Consider the following 23,495-nt stretch of genomic DNA (forward strand, 5'->3'; position numbering starts at 1 on the left):
TCGATGAGCATCAGTGGTAAAAAAAAAATGGAAGAATGGAAGTTATGCAAAAATCAAAATTACCATAAGAAAACAAGCACCAACGACTAACTCCCTGTTCCTATAATTTTCTATACATAGAGCACAGTTACCCGCAAACATGGAAGATTTACTGTTGGGTGAAGACAAAGATCCAGTTAATCTATTAGCGTGGCGAATCCCGGCCATGTGTAACCATAGCTTATCAAAATGTACAGGAATTCGTAACGCAAATACTGACTACCTCCGTAGTTTCAATACACCATTAGTTTCAGCCGCAGCTTATTGTGTATGTAAAACAAAACCCTGTTGCTTTGTTCAGTCTCCGAGGCATTATTTTTAACCGATGCCATTCATCTCTCCCGTCTTTTGGAAGACTAAATATACATGAAATATGAAATCTTGATTTATGCATCTACCACCAAATTTGCTTTTTTGAATATGAATGAAATAAAGTCTTACTAAGAGTCTCAATGAATTGATTTCATTACGCCAACACGATTTTTTTCATAATCATTTTGAAATTGTGCATTCACCAATTGATTTGGAAACATAAAATTTTGTTTTATATATATATATATACAAGGTAAAACACGGAGTACAATACAAGATTGATTAAGTTTTCAACAATATCATTATATACATTTTCCATTGCACCGTTTTCAAGAAATATTTGTGCCACCTATTCATTTACATGTAGTAAGACATTTAATGTATAAAGGCACAGAAGATTTCTAGTATCATCATACTGCTTCGTCCAAAGGATTCGCAGAATGCCGTTCCTGTACAAGATCACCCTCCGCAGAAAAGGTGTCAACAAAAACGTCCGAACCGTAGATGGCGCTGTGCTGAGAAAAATTGAATTGATGGTTGACTTTGCAGGAAACTCGCGTAGGTGTAAAAGTAATTGCGCATCGAGGTATTTTGAGTCATGTAAATGGCATTTCTATAGGCAGGGTAGAGTTAGCCATTATTTTCGAGCACCGAAAAAAACAAAACTCCAAACAAACATGAAAAACAACATCTTGAAGCCGTCACAGTTCCAATTTCAGTCGACTTTCTGGACAAGACACAATAAGATCGATGAAGATGGATCTTCATACAAAAGCTTTCTGGCAGTGGAAGCGGAAAGCAATATGCACAACGTTCACGAGGGTGAGATGAAAGTCCAGGTTAACACGCTTGTGGGGGCGCACTGACTTGGGCGAATATTCACTTTGCGCCTTCCTCCGCCGCCTCGGCAGTGTCTGGCAGTTTCATATTGAAGCCCATCACGGCTGCAAATTCTGCGGGGTTAAAATGAAGAAAGAGAGCTTGAAGTTATCAGGAATATAATCTGCGCACATTAATCCGTCATTGATAGCTGTGATCTCGTCAAAACTACTTTCTAAAAATGCTGACAGGTCCTACTGGAGAAGCAAAAAGGGAAACAATCTGTTAATTGTGCTCACAAGATTCCTCGACACTCTCAGGGGGTGGGTGTTTGACTTTAGTGTTATTGAATCAATATCCAACCCATCTATTTATAGTTATATTGCCTACTCTTGCACTAACAGACATACAGAAACCATACGGGTGGATGTCCGAGATAAACGAGTGATCGAAAACTTCAAAGACACAGATCTGCTAATGACCAACCGATGAAGTACTTCATAGATATATTGAACACTATGTCCAATGACAGTATGACAAAGAATGCCCTATACATTGTACCCGAGGTTTCGAGTTACACATAATAATATCCAGAACAAACAACTGCTAATTCAAGGAGTTGTTTCACACTCCTAGCCTTCTACCGTTAAATTCTATTTACAAGTCAGAAGATGACGAAGATACTGAAAGATATGTGTTGAAATGCACAAGGCGCAGAAGAAAGAGGGCAAACTGGGGAGGGAAAAGGACACTCTCTACTATCTTTGGTAAAGGAGAAGATAACGAGAAGGGTATACAGAAACTTTTTTGTTTGGTTGGACACCCTATACTTTCTATTTCTACTCAACGCTCATTGGTACTTCAGCCATATCATAACTTCTGTCAAATTGTCTGACTTCCGTTGCCATTTCATCCATGCACAGACTGTTGTGATTTAAACGGGTGAAGAATTGTCTAAAGCTAGGGGATCTTTACTTCGTTTTGATTATTTTGACAAGCAGCACGTTGTCGCCACATTCTTCTACAGTATTTAGTATAGCAGATGACCCTGATGTTACAGTGACTGCCAAGTGGAAGAATGCATCACGGCAGAATTACTACGTCCTGTCAAAAAGAACCCAGAAGATCTCCCCAAATGAAGAATAAGTAAAGCGTTTCATACATCCATCCATCCATCCATCCATCCTTCCATCAACTTGTCTGTCTTGCTATCTATCTGTCTATTAATATTTCTAATCATGCACTGATATGGACGTGTATTTGCATGTTTCATACAAAGATCTAGGGGTATTTCATGAAGCGTTTTGTTTGATAAAGTGGTCGGACAAATTTGCTCTCAGCCAATCAGATTTTAATAGCTTATGTCAGTTTGTCAGAAAAAAAATGGGATCAAACGCTTCATAAAATGCCCCCCCCCCCCTAGTCATGAAAGGATATAGATACACTAATGTAATGTATATCAACACTGGACAGAATTCAAGAAATTAAAGTTTGACAGACGTATAACAGTCACTCTAATAATACAGATGACGCCTTCACCTTCAAATTCGATCTCCCCGTTGCCGTTGAGATCGAAATCGGACAGCATCTCGTCAATGTCCTCCGCGGGCACGTCTTCGGGCACGGACTCAAGGGCGGCCCGAAGTTCCTTAGTTCTACCGAGAGCAGATAAATGCACACAAAATGTAAAGTTGACAATTTCCACCCTTTACAGAGGTATAGAGGATTGATACAATAAGAAGAACAACGTTTATCTCTAACTGCCAAGAATTCCCTTCTTATTTTTGACGAAATAAAGCTTCAGGTCAGATATCTCAGGGGAGAAAAATTGACGTAATTTCCATTAAAAGTTGATCTAGGCAGGTTGATTTCTTGGTAGCCTTTTTTATAACCACCATTCCAAAGTGCAGCTGACATTGTGTGCAGGTAAGTTAGTAATGACGATGAAAGATTTATTTCAAAATGCGACGTAAAATCTGATGTAATAAAATGGTATGGTTATTTTATATTTTTCTTAATCCAAGACCACGTGTCGCAAACATAAACACCACTGAACATTAAAATTTTAGTTCCGTTCCTGTATATTTTACACTCATTCTTTCTTTCTTTTTCTCCAAGCCACAACTGTACTTGCTACAAATCTTACAATAATGAAAAGAACAGCATCACGTTGACGTATCATAGTGTGATCATAATTCATTGGGGATATTTCTTTCTTTCTGCGTACAACGTGGACATTTAAACTCAATGTAACGAGACATCCAGAAATTATGAAACTAAAATCACCTTTTGCATCTATTTACACAAACGTTTTTTTTAATCATCACGCAAGAACATGTTGCAAACACTTTCTAAACACTTTTCTAAACCGTGTCACTGGCTCTGACATGAAGACAGTAAAATCTTGACGAGGTAGAGAAATCCTACGTGGTGCATATTAAAGATAAAACTACATTAGATTGATGTCAATCAGGTGGTGGTTTTACCTCATGACACCAGTTCCTTCCTTGTCGAAGACGTTGAACACGTACTGGATATCGCTTGCCTCGTCTGCATGGCGAAGCTTTGACATGATCAGCAGGAAGTCGGTGAAGTCCAGGCTGGGTCCTCGACCTGAAGTTCGACACAAACGTACGCATGGAAGCAGAACCATTAAAGAGGGCGCCCTTTTAAGCCGGTTCGGAGTTACATTGTAGCTCATGTGCACGTGGGTATACCAGTTTACCAATGTCCTTTCTTTTTTTTTTCCTCAGTTGGTTTGGCACTCGTTTTCAAAGCAACACAATGCATAATTTTGCACGACGTTACAATTTATGAAATTCATGAGTCACGTTTAAACAAATGATGAACTTGCGTAGACTAGGTGGCCAGCACGGTCCGTCAATCAACACTTGGAAAAGAATCCAGTTCATTATTTTGCAATGACTGTATTAACGATCTTTTTCTATTGATATTGCCAAACACAGATGTTCCTGTCATTCTGTGAATGTGCTGACAAGCACCGCCTATAACGATTGATCGAATAATAATTACATCACAAATGCTTATCTCAGTGAATAAAAAAAAAAAAATAACTATATGCTCTGTGGGTATAACCTCTTTCTGCTCATGTGCGAAGTGGACCTCCGAACTGGCTTGTACAAGTTACTGTAACAACAGCAGAGACCAAATCGCAATAGTTTCTGCCTATACCTAGGTAGGAGACTTCAGAACTATAGAAGGACAAACGTTTGGCAGCGTTACAAAGCAGACTTTGTTTGCCAGAACTATTATGAGGGAGTGGCAAGGAGGGTGTGACAGAAATAATGAATGTTATTATCATTTTTCTTTCTGTCTTTATTTCATTCTTTTTAAAGTTTGCCGCGGTGTAACAGGAGGTAATATATTGTACGTCAGTCGGATATTCCGGGATCATCCGTTTGCGTGTGTGTGTTTCTTCCATTATTACGCAGTCTTCCTGGGAAAAACTTACCTATACTCGCCCTCCCGTAGCTTAATCTCCTTTTACGTTCTTTCAAGTGTAAACGCTTAGAAGCACTGTCGTTAACACAATACCAGTACATACCTGCCTGCCTTTGTATAGCTATTCATCCATCTGTCTACATACGTATCTATTTACTTATCTGTCTGTTCATAAATCTATTCATTTATCTATCCATCAATCAATTATTGCATGTTTTAGGGAGGAAAGCTGTGATATGCTCATTAATAGCTAATGATTGTTTTTTCCTCGGTATTTGGTTGGAATCTGGAGTAACTATAAGATTCACAAGGTAGAATAAACTTATTATTTTCTTTAAATGTAAGAACAAAAGTATGCAAACATGGGCGGGAAATTATGCAAACATGCGTGGGAACATGAACAAATAAAACTGTACAATCACAGATCAGGTAGTGACCTTGAGTAAAATATTGTCCAGTCACGAATATTGGTCCGTACCGCGGATATGGTTCCGTCAAGTGTAATGAGGATTATCATGGATACACTAAGATTGAAAAAACAAACAAAACAAATAAGGTACCGAGTAAATATTCCTACATGCCTACCTGACAGTGATTACACACGGTGTCTCACACAATGCGGAGACATCTTCACATCCACCCACTGAACTATATTTGGCTGCAGACAATCGATTGTTGTAATGCAATAATTGTTCACATCGCTTTCACAGGAAAACAAAGGGACTCAGACACAACACATACCATCCTTTGGGGCCGCAAAAATGCATGATTTGTGTTACGTTTATTTGTTTGTGTGTTGTGTTTTTGTTCGTTTGTTTTTTGGTGGGTGGAGGGGGAGGGGGTCATAGTTAGTATTCACACGGAATTGCTACCGTAAGCTACTTGGGAGGGGGCGGGTTTGTGAGCCGAGTCAATTCAGAGTCTCGGTTAAACGAGGTCTATGACTGCAATCTAATGCCCCCGTCACATAGACATCCCGGATCACCCGGACCACCCCGGATATGATCCGAGGAGAGATCCGTGTTGACGCCGGGAGGCGTGTTTTTTTTTAGACGGCGCAGATTGGGGACCCTAAAAATCTATTGGGGACCCTATCCCTAAACCTAACCCTAATCCTAATCCTAACCCTAACCATCAAACCCTAACCCTAACCCTAACCAAAAACCCTAACCCAACGTTTTTCCCATAGGTTTAACACGCGCCATGCCCCAATCTTTGCCGTCTTAAAAAAAAAACGCCGCCGGGAGGCCAACACGGCAACTTTTGGAGGTCAAAAACATCCGGCGTCATCCGGGGATTGCCGTGTTGGCAGAGCAATCCGGGGTGGTCCGTGTGGCTGCCGTGTAGCTGCCGTGTTGATCCGTGTAGCTGCCGTGTTGATCCGTGTAGATGCCGTGTTTGTCCGTGTAGATGCCGCGCTCTTCCGGCCTTATCCGTGTAGCTGCCGTGTTGATACCGTGTGTACAGTCATACCAACATCCCGGATCTCCCCGGACGTCCCCGGATCTCCCTGGATCACCGTGTAGATCCTTGAACGTCCGTGTTTATATGTGACTGGGGCATTAAGCTTTCACCTGAAGTCCTCGTGTGGGATCAGGTGACAATGAAATACCCCCTGTGTGTATTGCATCTCCATGAAAAGCTTTACCTCTCCTTTTCTTCCCTTTCCATACACTTAACCTATTACTAGTACATTACCTGTTCTCACAGAAGCGGATTGACTCGGTCCCAATCCGTACTTCAATAACTCGGCACAGTTGTATTTCGCTACAAGGAACGAAGTCGACAATTTAGAAGCACTATCTCTTTCATGGAATATTAACCCAATCGATGCTAAAAACAAATCAGTGGCGGTAGTAGTGTTTTGAAACAGTTCTTAGTCAAAGAGGGGACAAGTGAAAAGACGGCGGCGCTCCTTGTTAAAAGAGTAAAAATCGAGAAAAGGCTGGTAAATTTCAATTAAAAAAATAACCCTATATATATGTGAACAAACGTTAACTTAATTGTTCATTCTGTTTGTGTTCGTTCAATGTTATCGTAAGGAATAGATATATTCACCAACTCAAATGGATTTATATCTATTTAAACAAAGCACTAATGACTCACAGAGGACGGAGGGCTGCAATTAGGTAATAACCAACAAAAATCATGACTTCTACAGCATCTTAATGTACAAACCATTAGGAAGATTAGGAGGCAATGATATTATTACCGTCTGTAATCTGCATGAAATGATTCTGTGGTGACTATTATCATCGCTTCATGAAAACAATATGATAACACTTTGTAACAGGGGGATTATGCCTTTTTTCTAGTTCGAATTTTACATCCTATTTACCATTGTGCCGTTCTGTTCGTTTGGAGTTAGTCTAAAAATTCAAAGCCTCTCTAAAATCCTATTCTGGTTCAATGGAATCTCGTTCCATGATGATTCTGCTGAAGTGCATAGGTCTGCACATCAGAAATAATTTGATCAGATGCTTTTAACCATTCCCCCAAATTAGTCTTTCTTGCCTTTCGTAAAGTGTCAGCAGTGCCACCAACTGAAATTACGGTAACAATAGTGCCTAATAGTATGCATCATGCCATAAGCGGGTGCATCAGCTCACAACAGCAAGACGTGTTCCATAATATGATACAATTCTACATCTTTTCTTGTCAGAGATGCAACCCTAACAGAACACTTTCCGTGACTATCCTAATACTGGAGGATCCGAAGTGTAACCTTGCTATTGTGAGTTTGTATATTCGTAAAGACATTGTGGATATCATTATGTATTTTGATGCTTATTTCAGCTAACGTTTCTGTTGCACTGACATCACAAATGGCAAGAAAATTGTTTTTGGAGAGCGGAGCTTGGTGGGGGCAGAAAAAATTAACATAAAATGAATAAAAACCCGTGTAACATGTTTTGATCACACAGATCCAGAATATGGGATGTGTAAACATGTTCACATTAGTGGGAGTCAAATACGGACTTTGATGTCAAGGGACCTATAGGTCAATTTGAACAATGAGAGGTATTCAAGTTCTTTGAACGGCATGGCAGAAACCACATTGCGTGAGCAACATCATCTTTTGCGAAAATGTGACACAGAATACTTGGTTTGGTGCTGTGAGCTTATACTCAAGCCTTTCAGTTACTGAACATAACAGGGAACAGGGCCCTGTTTCATAAAACTGTTCGTAAAGTTACGAACAACTTACGAACGATTGGTGATCAGTTCTGATGTGCAATACTTATCAGAATTTCCATGATTCAGCACAAGAAGTGATCACCGGTCGCTCGTAAGTCGTTCGTAACTTTACGAACAGCTCTATGAAACACCCACAGGTTCTAACGAGGTTATATCTTTCTGTTCATTGTCTGATATCTCTATGGGCTCTCCTTGAAAGCAGAACTGCGTCATTCATGTTCTCTCCTTTTTTCTTCTCTTTCTCTCTTTATTTACGCTCCACGGAATAAACAAGATAGAAAGCCAACGTTGCCATGACAACAAAACAAGGTTGTTTCTCAATACCTCCGTGACTGTTTCAGTATACTACGCCCACTCATTTAACGTACGGAGATTGCTTGCCGAGGGTCGTTGAATTTATGTCTGATATTTGCACTGTTCTGGTTTGAATATTTCGTCGACAATGACAACCCCCCCCCCCCCCCCCCCATCAGTGCAGAAACGAGCTAAATATTGCATTTCCCATGCGGGATCGTTGTGTTCTTCTCGCCTTACTAGTCAAGCGCAGCATTTTGCACAAGAGAACACAACGTGTCAAAGGCAGAAGGAAAAAGATTTTGGAATTGCCATCGTATTGCCGTCAATATGGAATGTTTGATCAAAGCAGGCACAATCTGCACAAAATGACTAGACAATACACCATGCACAACATAACGCGCGTCCTCATCAAAGCAAACCTGGACTTTGAGAATCCCTCTCTTTACCCGCGTCATCAAAACACTTATACCTTCTCTAGGGGAAAAGAATTAACCCACCCCCCCCCCAAAAAAAAAAAAACAACAACAACACAAAACAAAACACAAAACAAAACAAAACAAAACAAAACCCAGAGCTCTTTAGCAGACATCGCTGCACATCTATCTCTTTGATGACGACATTAAAGTGTAATCATCATAAAAACTGTTGTTGCTTTTTTTGGCAATATTGACCAAGTATCATACATTCAGCTCCCAAACGAAAACGGAGCGGAACAGAATTTAGTTTCAGAGAGTAGCGGATACTCTTTCCATAAGCGAACTTAGTTTCTTGTTTTGCAGGATACTCCTCAAATGGAAACTGACACACACACCGTAACACACGGGTGACACACAAACAAAAAAACAAAACGAAATAGGTCCATGATACGCGGATTTCCTTGTATCTACAAGGTACAATCTCACGCGATCAAGAAGACAAGAATTAAGACGATGACAATAACATTATACAAATGTGGGCGATCTGTAAGGTATAAAAACCTGTGAACCGATAAATGCACATTACAACTATTTTCTCACAGACTTGACTGAGTCAACCTTGCAATATATTGTGTAAATATAAAGAACGTATGAACAGTATGCAAACGTTAACCAAAAAGATTCTTGATCGAGTGCAACTTCCTCAAAATAAGTACTGACTGATTTTGCTATAACACACATTTCCCATAGACACCTGCCCGGCATACTCGGGACTAGTGTTCAACGGGTTAACATTACAGAATATATCGGTCTTTGAGCATATAATATTTTTAGTGATACCGGAGCAATCAATCACCCTTCTTCTTTATTTCTTCTTGTATTTTTCCGTTTGGCAAACGTGATCATCTGAACGGGCTGGTTTGATGATGCGACTGAATGATTCACGTGACCAGTATTCGACCCATCTTCCTGTCACCTGGGCGGCGTATGTGTGTGTGTGTGTGTGTGTGTGTGTGTGTGTGTGTGTGTGTGTGTGTGCGTGTGTGTGTATCAGCTCATTGTTAAGGTTGGCGCCAGAAAGAGGTCTTCAAGTGTTACCAAATCAGCATAGTTAGCCACAATTTGGCACATCAGCATCATTTCGGTAAAGATGTCTTTTGCTGTTTAAACAAAAAAAGTTCTATAATGATTGCAGTTGCCACAACGGGACTTCACTGCGTAAGGCTCCCACGTTCACTGTAATTTCTTCACCTTGAGACAATATCAAACATGAAATCGGATCACATCGTCTTGACTGGCCACGGCGTTTCGTGGTAGCTGCGCATCCTTTGGGGTTTGGCCCAGTTTCAGGGGAACACCTAAAGAGGTGCTCTTGCCATCGATTGAACGCGTGTATGACAATGCTGCTTGCACCCAAACGGCGCCGCGCCTGTTCGGGCCTTGGTTGTAGTGTATTGTGGATGCAAACATGTTTTCAAACAAACTTTCAATGTCGTTTTGCTTTGTTTATCTTTTCCTCAGGTCTGATACCTCTTCAGTTCTATTTTCTTGATGTCGACAGTTTCTTAAAGGGAAGGTAAACCCAAAGAGCAATGTGGATTGAGCGAAAGCAGCAACATTAGTAGCACACATCAGTGAAAGTTTGAGGAAAATCGGACAATCGATGCAAAAGTTATGAATTTTTAAAGTTTTGGTGTTGGAACCGCTGGATGAGGAGACTTCTAGAGGATATGACGTATGAGTGGACAACAATACAGAGAAAATATAAAGGAAATTCAACAAAAAAAAAATCACTTTTCTAGAATTATGAAAGAGCAATGGACCAACCGCTTTCAAAAAGCAGGGGGAATAATTGCTACCCTTAACATAACATTATGTCAATATCAAGTTGATGGAATTTGTAATTTTCATGAAAAATGGATTTTTGTAGAATTTTCTTTATATTTTCTTGGTTTTGTTGTCCACTCATACGTCATAACCTGTAGTAGTCTCCTCATCCAGCGGTTCCAACACCAAAACTTTAAAAATTCATAACTTTTGCATCGATTGTCCGATTTTCTTCAAACTTTCACTGATGTGTTCTACTAATGTTGCTGCTTTCACCCAAACAACATTGCTCTTGGGGTTTATCTTCCCTTTAAAAAACTTGTTGCATTTTGTAATGATGAGATTTTGCAATCAAAACTAATTGTCTGCTTGTTCCAACTATCAGGAGACGAGCTCTTTCAGGAATAGCTATCTATATAGCAGAAACCTAGTGTTCCATTACTATATAGGTGATGATCTATGCAAATGTGGGACTTCCTTGTTAGTGTAAACTGTTATGTATTAGAAAAGCAAAGTATATACTCTTACTTCGCACTGAGATTATAAGTCAGTGGTTTAAGCTCTGTACCCTAGTCGATGTCGATGTGGAAGACGAGTCATCCAGGTTCAACGTCACGAGCTCGACATCCTTGAGTCATGCAGCCCACGAGTAATACAGCTCACGAGTCATTATACAGCCCACGAGCTAGACACTATTATATGAACAAGGCCCACGAGCTATTCGGTCCACGAGGTGGACACTAGGCAAAAAAGACCCACAAGCTCGACATTACATTACGGGGCTTTAATTTGCGCATAGTGTCGAGCCCGAGGACCCTTTTTGCCTACTGTCGAGCTCATGGGCCTTATTTGCCTATAGTGTCGAGCTCATGGGCAATATATGACCCGTGGGTGTTGAGTTCGCGGGATGACCCCGACACCCATGGTGAGGTCTCCCCATGCCGGCGGCTGTGATTATACTCACTATCGCTGATTTCCAGCAGCTCGTTGATGATTTCACTGAGTTTTTGATCCGAAGGGTTTTCTCCCACGGATCGGAGCAGGAACCCGAGCTGTTTGAAGTGGACGAGGCCATTCCCTTCTCTATCGAGCAGCTGGAAGGCGTTCTTGAACACTAAAAATAAAAAGCAAGTTGATCTTATTTACTTTTGCCGTTTTGCTTGCTCACTTTCGTTTCCAATGATTATCATTCGCTTTAACTCTCATCTTCGCCTCTACTCATTCACAAGGACTTTGCTGTATATATTCCTTATTTTTATCCTAAAATTACAAAACCTGTCTTTCAAGGTCTCTGAAATATAATTTTACTGCTTCTATTATTCGTGATACTTCAAGGTATATATATCATGATGTTATTTTTTTTATAACTGACTTATTCAAGGTCATAGGTGAGGTAAAACATAATCTTTTACATATATACGTATAATTCAAGAAGATAGTCGATGTTATCATCACCTTAATGACTTAACAAACCAATCATGTGAGTCAAATTTAGATGTAACAAATACAACTTGTTGTATTTTTTTTTATTAGACTAGCTCTTTCAGCGCAGTATTCAACTGGAGTCTATATCTCAACACTGTTTAACACTGAAATTTGGCTGACAGCAAAATTCAGCCCTAAATGACACTACCGAGCTAAATGGCGTGCAAACACTTCAACTCACAGCAATGCCAGATCTTGATCCAGCTTCAAGTGGTTATGACATTTACAAGAGTACCAGCGAGTAGAAATTTAATAGGGCCAAAATGATTGGACTTTGGTTAAAAAATACACACAAACACACACACACAAAACCCCGTCGCTTAAATATCACAATTCAAGAGTACTCCGTTTTCAGTGAATTTCAATATGAATTTTACAAGTCACAATAGACAAGAAAAAAATCCTTTAATTGCCTTTAATGAATGATATTTTAATGTCAACGATGCAGACTGAATGGTCCAAGGTTTCTCGAGGTCGACAATATTAATGAGTCCATTAGAGCCAATCACGAGGTCAGAACACTTAACAACTTTTTTTTTTGTTTCGAACTTCAAATTAATCATTAAAATCTGGAAAATGTTTGGTGTATACACGCGATTGCGTTTTTTTGAAATGTATATTTTTTTATTCGTTGTATTTAGTATACAACTTTTTCAACAACTGCGTTGTTGACTGCTGTGGTAGAGGCATGTGGGAAGATTAGTTTTGGAGCGTATTCGTTTGTCTGCTTATTGTGTGTATGTTGTGTATGTATCTGTGCATGCATGCATGTGCCTGTACTAGTATGTAGCCTAATGATGTATGTAGTGTATAATAATGTGCGTATCGTTATGATAATTATGCAGGTATATATAGCAAACCTATGCCTGTATGTATGAATATGTACCTATGAGGCTATTTGTATGTATTTATGCCCGTGTGTATGAATTTAGGCTTGTACCATATGAAGCATGATTATATGCGTGTGTATACCATAATATATGTATGTACATGTAGATATGCATGTGATTGTATTCAATGTGTACATTAAGTTGTACAAATAGATAGGTGTATTTGTTTACATTCAGAATTCGTTTCGTACCTTCAATCTCCTCTTCCGTAAAGCGGTCGGCCTGTATGACACACAACACACAGAAATATATAGATAGAAAGATAGATAGACAGATAGATAGATAGATAGATGGATAGGGGGAGGAGAGGAGGGAAAGAAAAAAGTTATAATAGAAGCCATTGCGTATAGTAATGAGGTAATTCATTTTGGGAATAATACAAGAATAAACCTATATATTATGTGTATACAGTCGTATCTTTGAGCCAATGAATCATATCTGAAAAAATAGACAGGCACACACACACACACACACACACACACACACACACACACACATACAATCCAACAAAATATGAACAAATACGTTCGTTCGTCACAAACACGCACTATCTCTATAATCATATACGTGGTTGTATAAAGATTACTCAAGGGTTTAGAGCTTTACAACCAGGCGACAAAGGAAAGGGGTTATATGGATCCTGCAACCTAGTTACTGAACGTTGGTGAACCCATAGCAAAAAAGAAGTCCGCCATCGATCAGACGAATAACGAACCCGAACTAAATGCTTAAACCTCGGCCAACTTTGTTGACTATCGGCACAAGAGAGGGATTGTGCAATGAAGTTTGCTTTCAGAAGCTAAAAAGAAGGTCATCTCAAATAATGCAGGGGCTGGTGGAGTCACGGTTTGACACAGTTTAAAAAGATCATCAATTGTTAGCGATTCCCAAAACCTGACATTTAAAAGCTATCCATGTAGACAGAGCTGTATAATAGCTATTGTATCATGGTCACAGAGTAGGCTATATCAGGGAGGTGCTCACCTCCCTGGCTATATATAGTTACCAACAAGGACTATAAACCCTTTCCCCTTTCTCTCCGTCTAAATATCGATCTATCCATCTATCTTTGTGTGTATATAGTATGTATAAACATAATTTTATTATGAATTATAAAAGATAAAAGGACAATGATAACGTATTACAATCTCTCTCTTTCATATTTTGTGTACTTATTGAATAAACACGTAAACTATTGAAAGGTAAGACCCGCATCTTCATGCAGTATATACAATAAATGTATACGGTATATCTATCACCATATATATTTGAATGGACAAAAATGTAATAACAAAGTGTGTGTGTGTGTGTGTGTGTGTGTGTGGGTGTGTGTAGTATCCACTATCATTACTTTTTCGGGAAGAGTGAACTGTTAGAAACTTCCATTGTACAAGACTTACCTGCAGGTCTTCCGCAAAGAAGATTATGGAAGACAAGAGAATTATAATGAAAACCGATGGCAAAGGGGCACACAGAGCATCGCTGCTCACGACACGTTCATAGTGGATGAGATTTTTACGGCAAGATATACACCGCTGAGAAAAGAAAGCTTACATTCTTTTCCGAGGGCATTTAAGTCTCTTTATACTGAAGTGGTGAAGGACGATTAGCACACTTGATGCCTGTTATGTTTGCCAAGGAAGAGATTGTGCACCACTCGTGCGTAATCTTTCTCAGCCAGCCCTCTTATGACTGCGCAAGTGGTGTCTTAGCGTCTTTCGTAGTCGTTCTCATTATTTGCAGGTACGAGTTCTTCTTTCAGAATTAAATATGAAAAGAAACTAATAATTTTGATACTGCCTATATGCCAGTGAGTTCTTTGGATGAATTAACCTTCAGTTTAGTATTAATCCTACATAAAGAAATGTATGCTGTCTGGCTGAAAGAAAATGATGTGCGAAATACATTTTACACTTAAATAAAAGCATAAACATCCTCCTCCGTTTATAATACCTCTCAGGAGATCACATTGTTTTGAAAAATACTTTTATTCTTTTGTATGGTACTCTAAATGCTGACAAGTTTACCTTCTAATTTTACTACTGTGTGTAAGTAACAGGTAAAACAAGGGTCCTGAGAATTTTCTAATTTTACCACTTTGTAAGTCACAGGGAAAACAAATATCCCGGCCAAATTCGCACTTTTTTCAGTCCAATTCCTAATTGCTGCATTCAATTTAGCACAATTAGCCTAGATAGCATGCTCGGTATTTCAATTTTATAATCTTTTCATTCAAATTTATTTTGGAGCATTCAAAATATCTTTAACATCATTCGAATCAGCACTTTTTCAGTTCAAATTCGTAAGACAAGCATCATTTCGCAAATTGTTCATTCAATTTAGCATGATATAGTCACGTGATCACGTATACGCTGCGCTCGTTTATTGGAATTCATTCTTGGGCATCCAATTTCGCATTTACTGCAGTCAATTCAGCATTCACGTTTATGCTTTTATTCCTTTCTTCATTTTCATTCATCATAGGTATTGTTTGCAAGCACCATGACATTTAATATTTTCGTATTCATTCTTTATTCTGATATCATCTTTGCAATAGTACTTTAAAAATATATGTATGTGTTTATAATGTTCGATAGCATTATTTCATTCACAGATACATTAATCTTAAGTTTGTTTTGACATTGATTGGGAGAAGGAGGTTTCAATTTACATCGTGATTATTTCTTTCATCATGGATTCTGCATGTTTCATTATTTTCATTTGGTGAGTTGAGTTGAGTTTGAGTTTATTTATATTTAACCACGGTAAAAAAGGCTTGCTATCAGCTATAAGCTGTTTTTTCTGCAAGGCCGTGAAATGATAACAAAACGTAGATATCATACAATGAAGAGGATGCACATAAAAAACACAAAATAATCATTACAAACGAACGCCAGAAAAATGGAAAAAAGTGCTATACTGCTTTGATCATCATTAGGAATAAAGTTCTTGGATCAGCTCCAGGCATCAATTTGTCAAGGTTATTACCCTCAAATGCTTCTATGATTCTTTCCCTGTCTTTTTAAGAGATACGCCTGTATCTAACTTGTGCTGCCATGACTGGACATGAGAAAGTGAAGTGAATCTATGGTACTTCTGCATGTATAGTTCTGATAACATGTATGAAGGAAAAGGGGCGTTACAGAACAACAAACTTGAATTGTTTAGGATCAAAGATACCTTGACTATATATGCTTGACAGTGTGTGGATGAACCAAAAATTCACATTTAAATACGTAAAATCACGGTTCTCATCTTTTCAAAATAGAAATAACGTTACGCCAATTTGAATGAACATGTTTGGAATTTGACTGTCTATACGCGAAATTGAATGACTGAAATACCATTTGCCGCCAGTGCTGGCGAATTTGAATGACTGAAGAGCACGTCCCAATTTGAATGCCCGTTTTACGAATTCGAAAGGCACATGTACGAATTTCATTGATCGAAATGCTAAATTGAACGAACAAGTTTCAATTTTGAATGACAGAATGTGTAGTGACCAGGATTTTTGCTAAATTGAATGAACCTTTTTATATCAAATGGACTGACAAAAGTGCGAAATTGGCCGGGAAAACCTATACTTAAGTTGATAATAAAGAAGGATCCTGAGAATTTTCCGCCGTCGACAAAGTTTAACGTCTGGCACATTCCCTCGTGTTTTTTTTTTTCAATCTCTGCTTCTGAAAAATTCATCCCTGCAATTGTCCCTCTTTGTGTTTGTTCGTATAATATGACTATCATATAATATTATGATATCTGACAGTTTTTTGTAACCTGATCTTTGTCCTTCTCATGTTTTACCGTTGCCTCTTGTACTCTTGACATTCATCCTCCGACATTTTTATCCCTGTCATTTTTACTCTTAATGACACCCCCCTAATACATTTACCTCTGAAATTTAGCCCTTGACATTTTCATCCCTGACATGTTGCCCCTTATATATATATATATATATATATATATATATATATATATATATACTCTTAAAACATCCGAGTCAGAACTGACGTCAGAACTGACCCGGAACTGGGTCTGTTGGGGTCACACACCGTTCCGGGTAAAAAATGACTTGAAATACCACGAATGGGGTCACCTTGACCAAATTCATGACTCTGAATGGGTCATATCTGACCCCATTCCTTGTCATTTCTGACCCGGAACGGTGTGTGACCCAAACGGACCCAGTTCCGGGTCAGTTCTGACTCGGATGTTTTAAGAGTGTAGATATATACATACATGTATATATATATATATATATATATATATATATATATATATATATACCACCGTCATATTATTACCCATGAAGTTTTACCACTGACATTCTTTTTTCTTGGCATTGATTACTCATAACTTCATCGTATGTAGTTGCAATGATGGAAGCTAGTGTCTCAGTGCTACCCTCCCCACGCAAAATGAAGGTAAGAATGCTCATGAGAATTCGAATTAAAATCTTCAGTTCAGATTTAGTAACGCCCGAACGAGGGCACACATGCATAGGGTTTTGTTCCTCACGAAAAAAAAAAAACAAACAAACAAACCGCACCCGGATTTGATGGATGGGGTACTATCGCTCTTAAAAGAAATTAGCATTTGCTCACTAAGCTGCCTCGTATACCGCCTCACAAATCATGACTCGTTTCACCTGCCCTACAAAATAATGACCAACTTTGCTGAAGGTCTCGTGATAGAACAACTATTGTGCGACATGCACTTTAGACGAACCGGATCCAAAAGAAAATGTGAGTCACAGGTTCAACCCCTCTATTGATGAACCTGCAATAAAGTCTCAAGAGGAAATTGACCTGGTTAAACCAAAATTAATGACTTACCATATAGCAGTATCTGTTGTAAGGCATTGCGTAAAAAATTACAACAGGAATCCAGCAATTCTATTGTTCATACGGCTGGATAAACCCTACCACATGTATAATAGGCATTTATTTACTACTGGAAAACATGTATACTCGTTTCGTTCGTTTTTATCCCTAACTCACATATTAGAATTACTTTAAAGCATTAAAGCTGGGTTTTTGCTTCACTGATCTGCAAATGGTAAATAATGCCTTTAAAGTCCCCGTGTCGTCATGTGGATAAAGAGACTACTGCACTTCATGACCAATGGCGTACTCATTATGGAAAACAATATGAAAAAAATATAATAATAATTATAATTATAATTAGACAAATTTGTATAGCGCAGCTACTATGTAAATATACTCTACTGCGCTGTGATGTAACAGAGCTCCTGTCACTGATTAGACACACGAAAAATAAATAACAAATTAATCAAAGGCTTCTGAAAAAAGATATGTCTTCAATAAAGATTTGAAGACAACAAGTGATGAAGCCTTCCTCACTTTCTCAGGTAATTTATTCCAAAGTTTTGGAGCAGCACAGCTGAAGGCACAATCCCCTAAAGTTACTTTCGTTTTTAAGTGAGATTGCTTTAGAAGCAACTTATCCTGTGTACTTCGTAAATTGTATAAAGAGAATTCAACATATTTTCACTTTTAAAGCATAATGAAAGAGCACTCGACTTACAACATAAGTCAGTAATAATAACCTAAGTCAGTAACATCTCGCTGGAAAGTGTTCTTTGCATGAAAAATTAAATTTTTTGTGGAATTCTCCTTATATTTTGTTGTTGTCCAATATGGCGTAATGAAGCGAGATAGTATTCTTATCCAGTAATAACGGCACCGACATTTCGAAAATTCATGAACTTTTGATTTGATTGTCCAGTTTGCCTCAAACTTTCACTGATGTCCTCTTCTAGTAGTATTGCTGCTTTCACTCAAACCACAGTTACTGATTGGACTTTGATTCCCTTTACTATTTCACAATCGAAAACGGTCTTTGTCAGTCTAGGTCTGGTCATACATTGTATGTACAGACAATTAAGGTCTGTAATACAGGCATAGTGATTGCCCACATAGTCAACACAAGCAATGTCGACGACAGTTGTTCCTTGTTAATAGGCCTACCAACATTCACTGGCGATACCATGTCCATACATTTACAGGTACTTCGCTCAGAAACCCAAGGTTCCCAGGCGCTTGTGTCACAGTCACGGCAGTCATATCTTATTACTCTTGTGCTTGGAGTCCTTACGCTGGTATTGAATAATGACACTTATTAGTCATACGGGTATGTCATAAGATACGTCTATATTATGGGTATATCTTAGAGCTATATTGCGTAATGTCCGAGAAAGGTCTGTGATAGAGAAGTACTACACCAGGACAAGGCGACTGCAGACAATTATCATAGTGGAGAAACAGTGATATGATGTATATTTATATGCTCGTGAATTAGAACTACATATACCACAATAAAACAAGGTGCGATGTGATGTCTTGCAAGTCCAACACGTACGACTGTGGAGCAATGATTTTCCTTTTTGTATAGTTGTTGAAAGTATGCTACGGAACACACATCAAACCACTTCGCTACGCATGTTTTACCGGAACATGTAATGACCATGCATGTCAGGGCTTTGGAGGGTGGAATCAACCTACATGCCTATACTATAGCCTAATTTGATAATAATATCGTATGTCTTGCTTCTGGGAACACTCTGACCTGTCACTATCAGCAATAGCGGATATACTCGCAAGTATAGGTCCTGTCCTCGACTGCCTATGTTTTAATCCTTCTGAATGAATATCTTGTTACTTAGTAGTTGGTTCATCAAAAGTTGATGGAATGTCTCAGTAATTTCACTGTGTTCCTGGTTGTTAAAATGTTATTTGTTGTGCCTGCAATACCCAGTGTTAAGGTCCTAACAATATGATTGACCTATCACAGAACCTCTTGCTCTGGCTTATTGTGGACGGCGATGCCGAGTGTAAAATCGGACCTACGGACCTGAATAGTTAGACACAATTAAGAAACTGACTAGACTTGATCACAAATAGGCTCCGACATGCATCGCATCAATCACGTAATCTTCTTTTTTTTTTCTATCTCTCTCTCTCTCTCTTTCTCCTATCGGACCTTAAGTGTGGGATAGACGTTAATACACGGCCGATATGCCACTGTGTACACTATAGCAATAAAAATACAGATGGCATCTTTCTCATGTTACACATTCCCATCAATCATGGAAAGTAGTTAGTAATTACATTTGGAAAATAATGGAAATATCCAACTACCATATATAAATTCAAAAATATTGAAGACATTGCCATTTGAAAAAGGCGAAAAATGTATCCGCTTGGACACCAAATTGCAAAAGCCTTGAAACTTACCATTGCACTTCAATAGGAACCACCAACAGCAACACCTCTTCTATACCGCTATCAAGCAGTTAAAAGGCAATGCTGAGATAGAGGCCGTTGATTCTAGTACTTCATAGAAGGGGATTATGGGAGCTCCAAAGAGATACGAGTTCAGAGACACATGTAGTTGTTCCGATGAATGCGCAACATGCGCATGCAAGGAAGCGAGTTGTTTACAAATACTTTTTTACACCGCTTTTAAACAATTTGTACCTGGACCACCGGTCTACTGGTGACTTGCCGAACAACTGGCACAGTCGTTGCGCTGGTGCAAACGCTGTTAGTTATAGCAGCGGTCGTTTCGTGCTGAGCTTGCTTTGGCAATGAAGATTCTATTCGCACGTACCAGTAACTCTTTGTGATGGTGCCTAAACTACCATCACATTTCGCTCTGGTGGTCTCGGCTCCATTTTAGTTTCATGGACTCTTATAGGGCCTACATACATCACATACTCATATGCTCTCTTTTGCGTATATTAAAAGCATGGCTTACTTCACGCATGAAATTGATGTGGGAAGAAAGACAGGAAAAGACCAAAAGTTGTAATTTACAGAATCACTCCTATAACTCCCCCTGAAAAGCAATGTTCCTTTGGTAACAAACGAACACTCTTGTTGGATTTGATGAATTCCATGGATACGCCTGCCTAATCATACTAATATTTCTCTTCAGGAGGGAAAAGAGCCTTTGTCTAAGTGATTCAAGTTATGTACTTTTTTGATATGAGCTCGTGGCACGCTCATAACATCAATAGATAGTAATTAATGCATGACATCGTGGTATGCCTCCGCCATAATACATGGCTTCCCAATATCCCGTCTAAAGTATATGGCTTGACAATGTGTGACAACATTTTCACAAATATGTTGAGTGTTTACTTTCCTTGAAATAGGTTTAATTTCTATGGATGGCTACAATCGTATATTGTTTAAGAGAACATGTATTCGGGGATTTGAGGATTTTCACTTGCCCTTTGACCCCTTTATTAAGTTTATTATGCATTGAGTGATCTCCAAAATATAGAGCAAAGGTGTAATTTCAGCATCAATTAATAGAATTTTAGCATTTTAACCTGACCTTTGACCCTTGAAGTTTGATCCGAGCATGACCCTAAACTTCCCAAGAGCATGAAGAGAATCACTGTCAGGCAGTACATGCCTAATGTACTTAGTTTCACATACGATGATACCTCCAGGAACTTCCGAGATATGGATGAAAAAGTGAAATGTAGCATTTTCACTTGACCTTTGACCTTTTGACCTCACACCTTTTGGCTTAAAACTTTAGAGAATCTCTATCTGGTAATACATGTATACACTAAATTTCAAGAAAATAACTTTAGGAATTGCGATAGATAAGGGGGAAATAGTGAAATTTTGAGGATTTGACCTTGACCTTTGACCATTGAACCCATGACCCCAAGAGTCCCAAAAGGGTCACTGTCAGGCAGTACATGTATATGTAGGCCCTCTTTCTTCCATGAACATACCTAATAGATAAGAGATAGCCATGTTATGTAAAAAACGTGAAATTTTAGCATTTTTACTTTGACTTTTGACCCCATGGCCCAAAACTTTCCCCAGAAAATTTTTATAGGGTTGTACATGTATGCACTAAGTTAAGTGACATTTTTGAGTATCTGACCTTGACTTCTGACCTTTGATCTTGAGCAAGTGCACCCACAAGTTGATAAGCGCAACTCATGCATAATTATGTCAAGTTTCATTAGGATACCTTAAACGGTTTTAGTTATTTTGTCCACAAAGTTGATTACGGACGAAAGGACGGACAGACGGAAAATCCAAAAACACAATGCCTCCGGCGACACTTCGTGGCGGAGGCATAAGAATGTGTCGCACACATTTGATACTTCATCTCGTCATAACTTCCGGAAAATAGGAAAGGTTTTGAACAAGATATTAACTAAACCTTCCAACTTGTAAGACGTACTTAGTACATCATCTATCTACTAGGGGGCCCACAAAGTTTTCGTGTGTGTGTGTGTGTGTGTGTGTGTGTGTGTGTATGTGTGTGCACGCGCGCATGAGTTGGGGATCATCTTTTGTTTGATCAACGTTCAGAAGGACTCAAATTAGTTCATCTTCTACCATTTGGAATTTTCTTGCAATACCTCAAAAGGGTCTGCCAAGAAACTTGTGTAGCTGACGCGATTGCCAAGATGATAAGTTATTTTGGAATATTTTGAGATCAAAAGTATAAAATGATAGAAGTCGCTGTACTCAACTTTTATTCTTGAATTGCCCTTCCCGTCTGGAAATGGGTAGGTAGAACCTTGCGTAACGATAAATCGTGCCCTTCCAACGTGAAAATGAGGAATATACTTTTGGACAGATGACAGAGGAAATTACACTCCATATAACAGAATTACGATTAGAAACATACAAAAGATATTTATTGACGTATGTTCATCTTTGATTTATGTATAGAATAGAAGATTTAGTTGTTTGGGTTTTTTGTTTTTGTTTTTGCAAATAGGGTAAAGGAAGGTTTGAATGAGATTATTTTAGGTGATAAAGTTGGTTTTATGAAGGGAAGGAAAGCAGGGGAGGCCATGCATCAAGTGTCGTGTAATGATACGAGTTTGCTTACTACTTGTCATGAGTTGCCCGGTTTTTCTCTTGGCTATTGATATTGAAAAACATTCGACTCGGTTTCGCATAATTTTCTACAAAAGTTTGTATTTCTTTGGATTCGGCCCTTCATTTCTAATAATCATAGTTTGGCATAATGTATCCAAAATGTTATAAGGTGTGTGTTTTAGATAACCAGAATTCAAGTCGTTATCTAACATAAAAAAGAGGAGTTCGACAAGGCGTCCCACTTTCTCCCTATTTGATTAATCTTTGTATAGAAATAACGTCATTATGATATGATTCGTCACGACAATTTACAAAAATGATTTTGTTTCGGAGATAAGGGTGTAAATCAAGTATGATATATGCAGATGACATGACTGTTTTTGTTCGTGATATGAGTCAGTTCGAAAGATCAAATAGTGCGTATTGTAATTTCCAAAGTTATATATCTGGCATCACTTCACAACAGTGGCAAGATGAGTTTATTATTAATTAGAGGAGTTGGTGTTTAACTTTTTTTTTTTAATGCAGGGGTTACCAAAAAATAACTCAGAAAATGTGACCGTGCATCACAAACTAACAAAAAGTCGCAAGCCCTGATTTCACGTGAACACTAACAAAGTTGAAAAAGGTTGACCTATATAGTCAATCTTGAGTGTTTGGTATTTTATGACAGAGCAATTCTTCTACGCTATCCGAAAGTTCAGGATCATGAAAGGAATAGGAAATTGTGTTTTTTTCTAGAACACCTTTGCAGTGTGCTTTGGTAGGTCTAAGAGGCCCTCTTTCATTTCTCAAGAACACTTTACACACTCTTCACCTTCAACTCTAATCACTTTTGAATAGATAATTCTACTGCTTAGAAA

The 23,495-nt window shown here is 38.6% G+C and overlaps 1 protein-coding gene across 1 annotated transcript; it reads right to left on the reverse strand.

The window, feature by feature from the left end:
* Positions 1 to 674: 674 nt before the first annotated feature.
* Positions 675 to 20,340, reverse strand: LOC139712750 (calmodulin-like). The gene is made up of 6 exons (XM_071624546.1): positions 20,002 to 20,340; positions 12,937 to 12,967; positions 11,335 to 11,484; positions 3,657 to 3,783; positions 2,710 to 2,825; positions 675 to 1,304 (listed from the first exon to the last, which is right to left on the reverse strand). Exons 1-6 carry the CDS (start codon positions 20,002 to 20,004, stop codon positions 1,231 to 1,233), a joined length of 501 nt encoding a protein of 166 aa, XP_071480647.1. The 5' UTR covers positions 20,005 to 20,340; the 3' UTR covers positions 675 to 1,230.
* Positions 20,341 to 23,495: the final 3,155 nt, after the last annotated feature.

Source organism: Diadema antillarum, unplaced genomic scaffold (assembly GCF_040938485.1).
Source record: "Diadema antillarum isolate AM-2024a unplaced genomic scaffold, OU_Dant_1.0 seq00001849_RagTag, whole genome shotgun sequence".
Lineage (NCBI taxonomy): Eukaryota > Metazoa > Echinodermata > Echinoidea > Diadematoida > Diadematidae > Diadema > Diadema antillarum.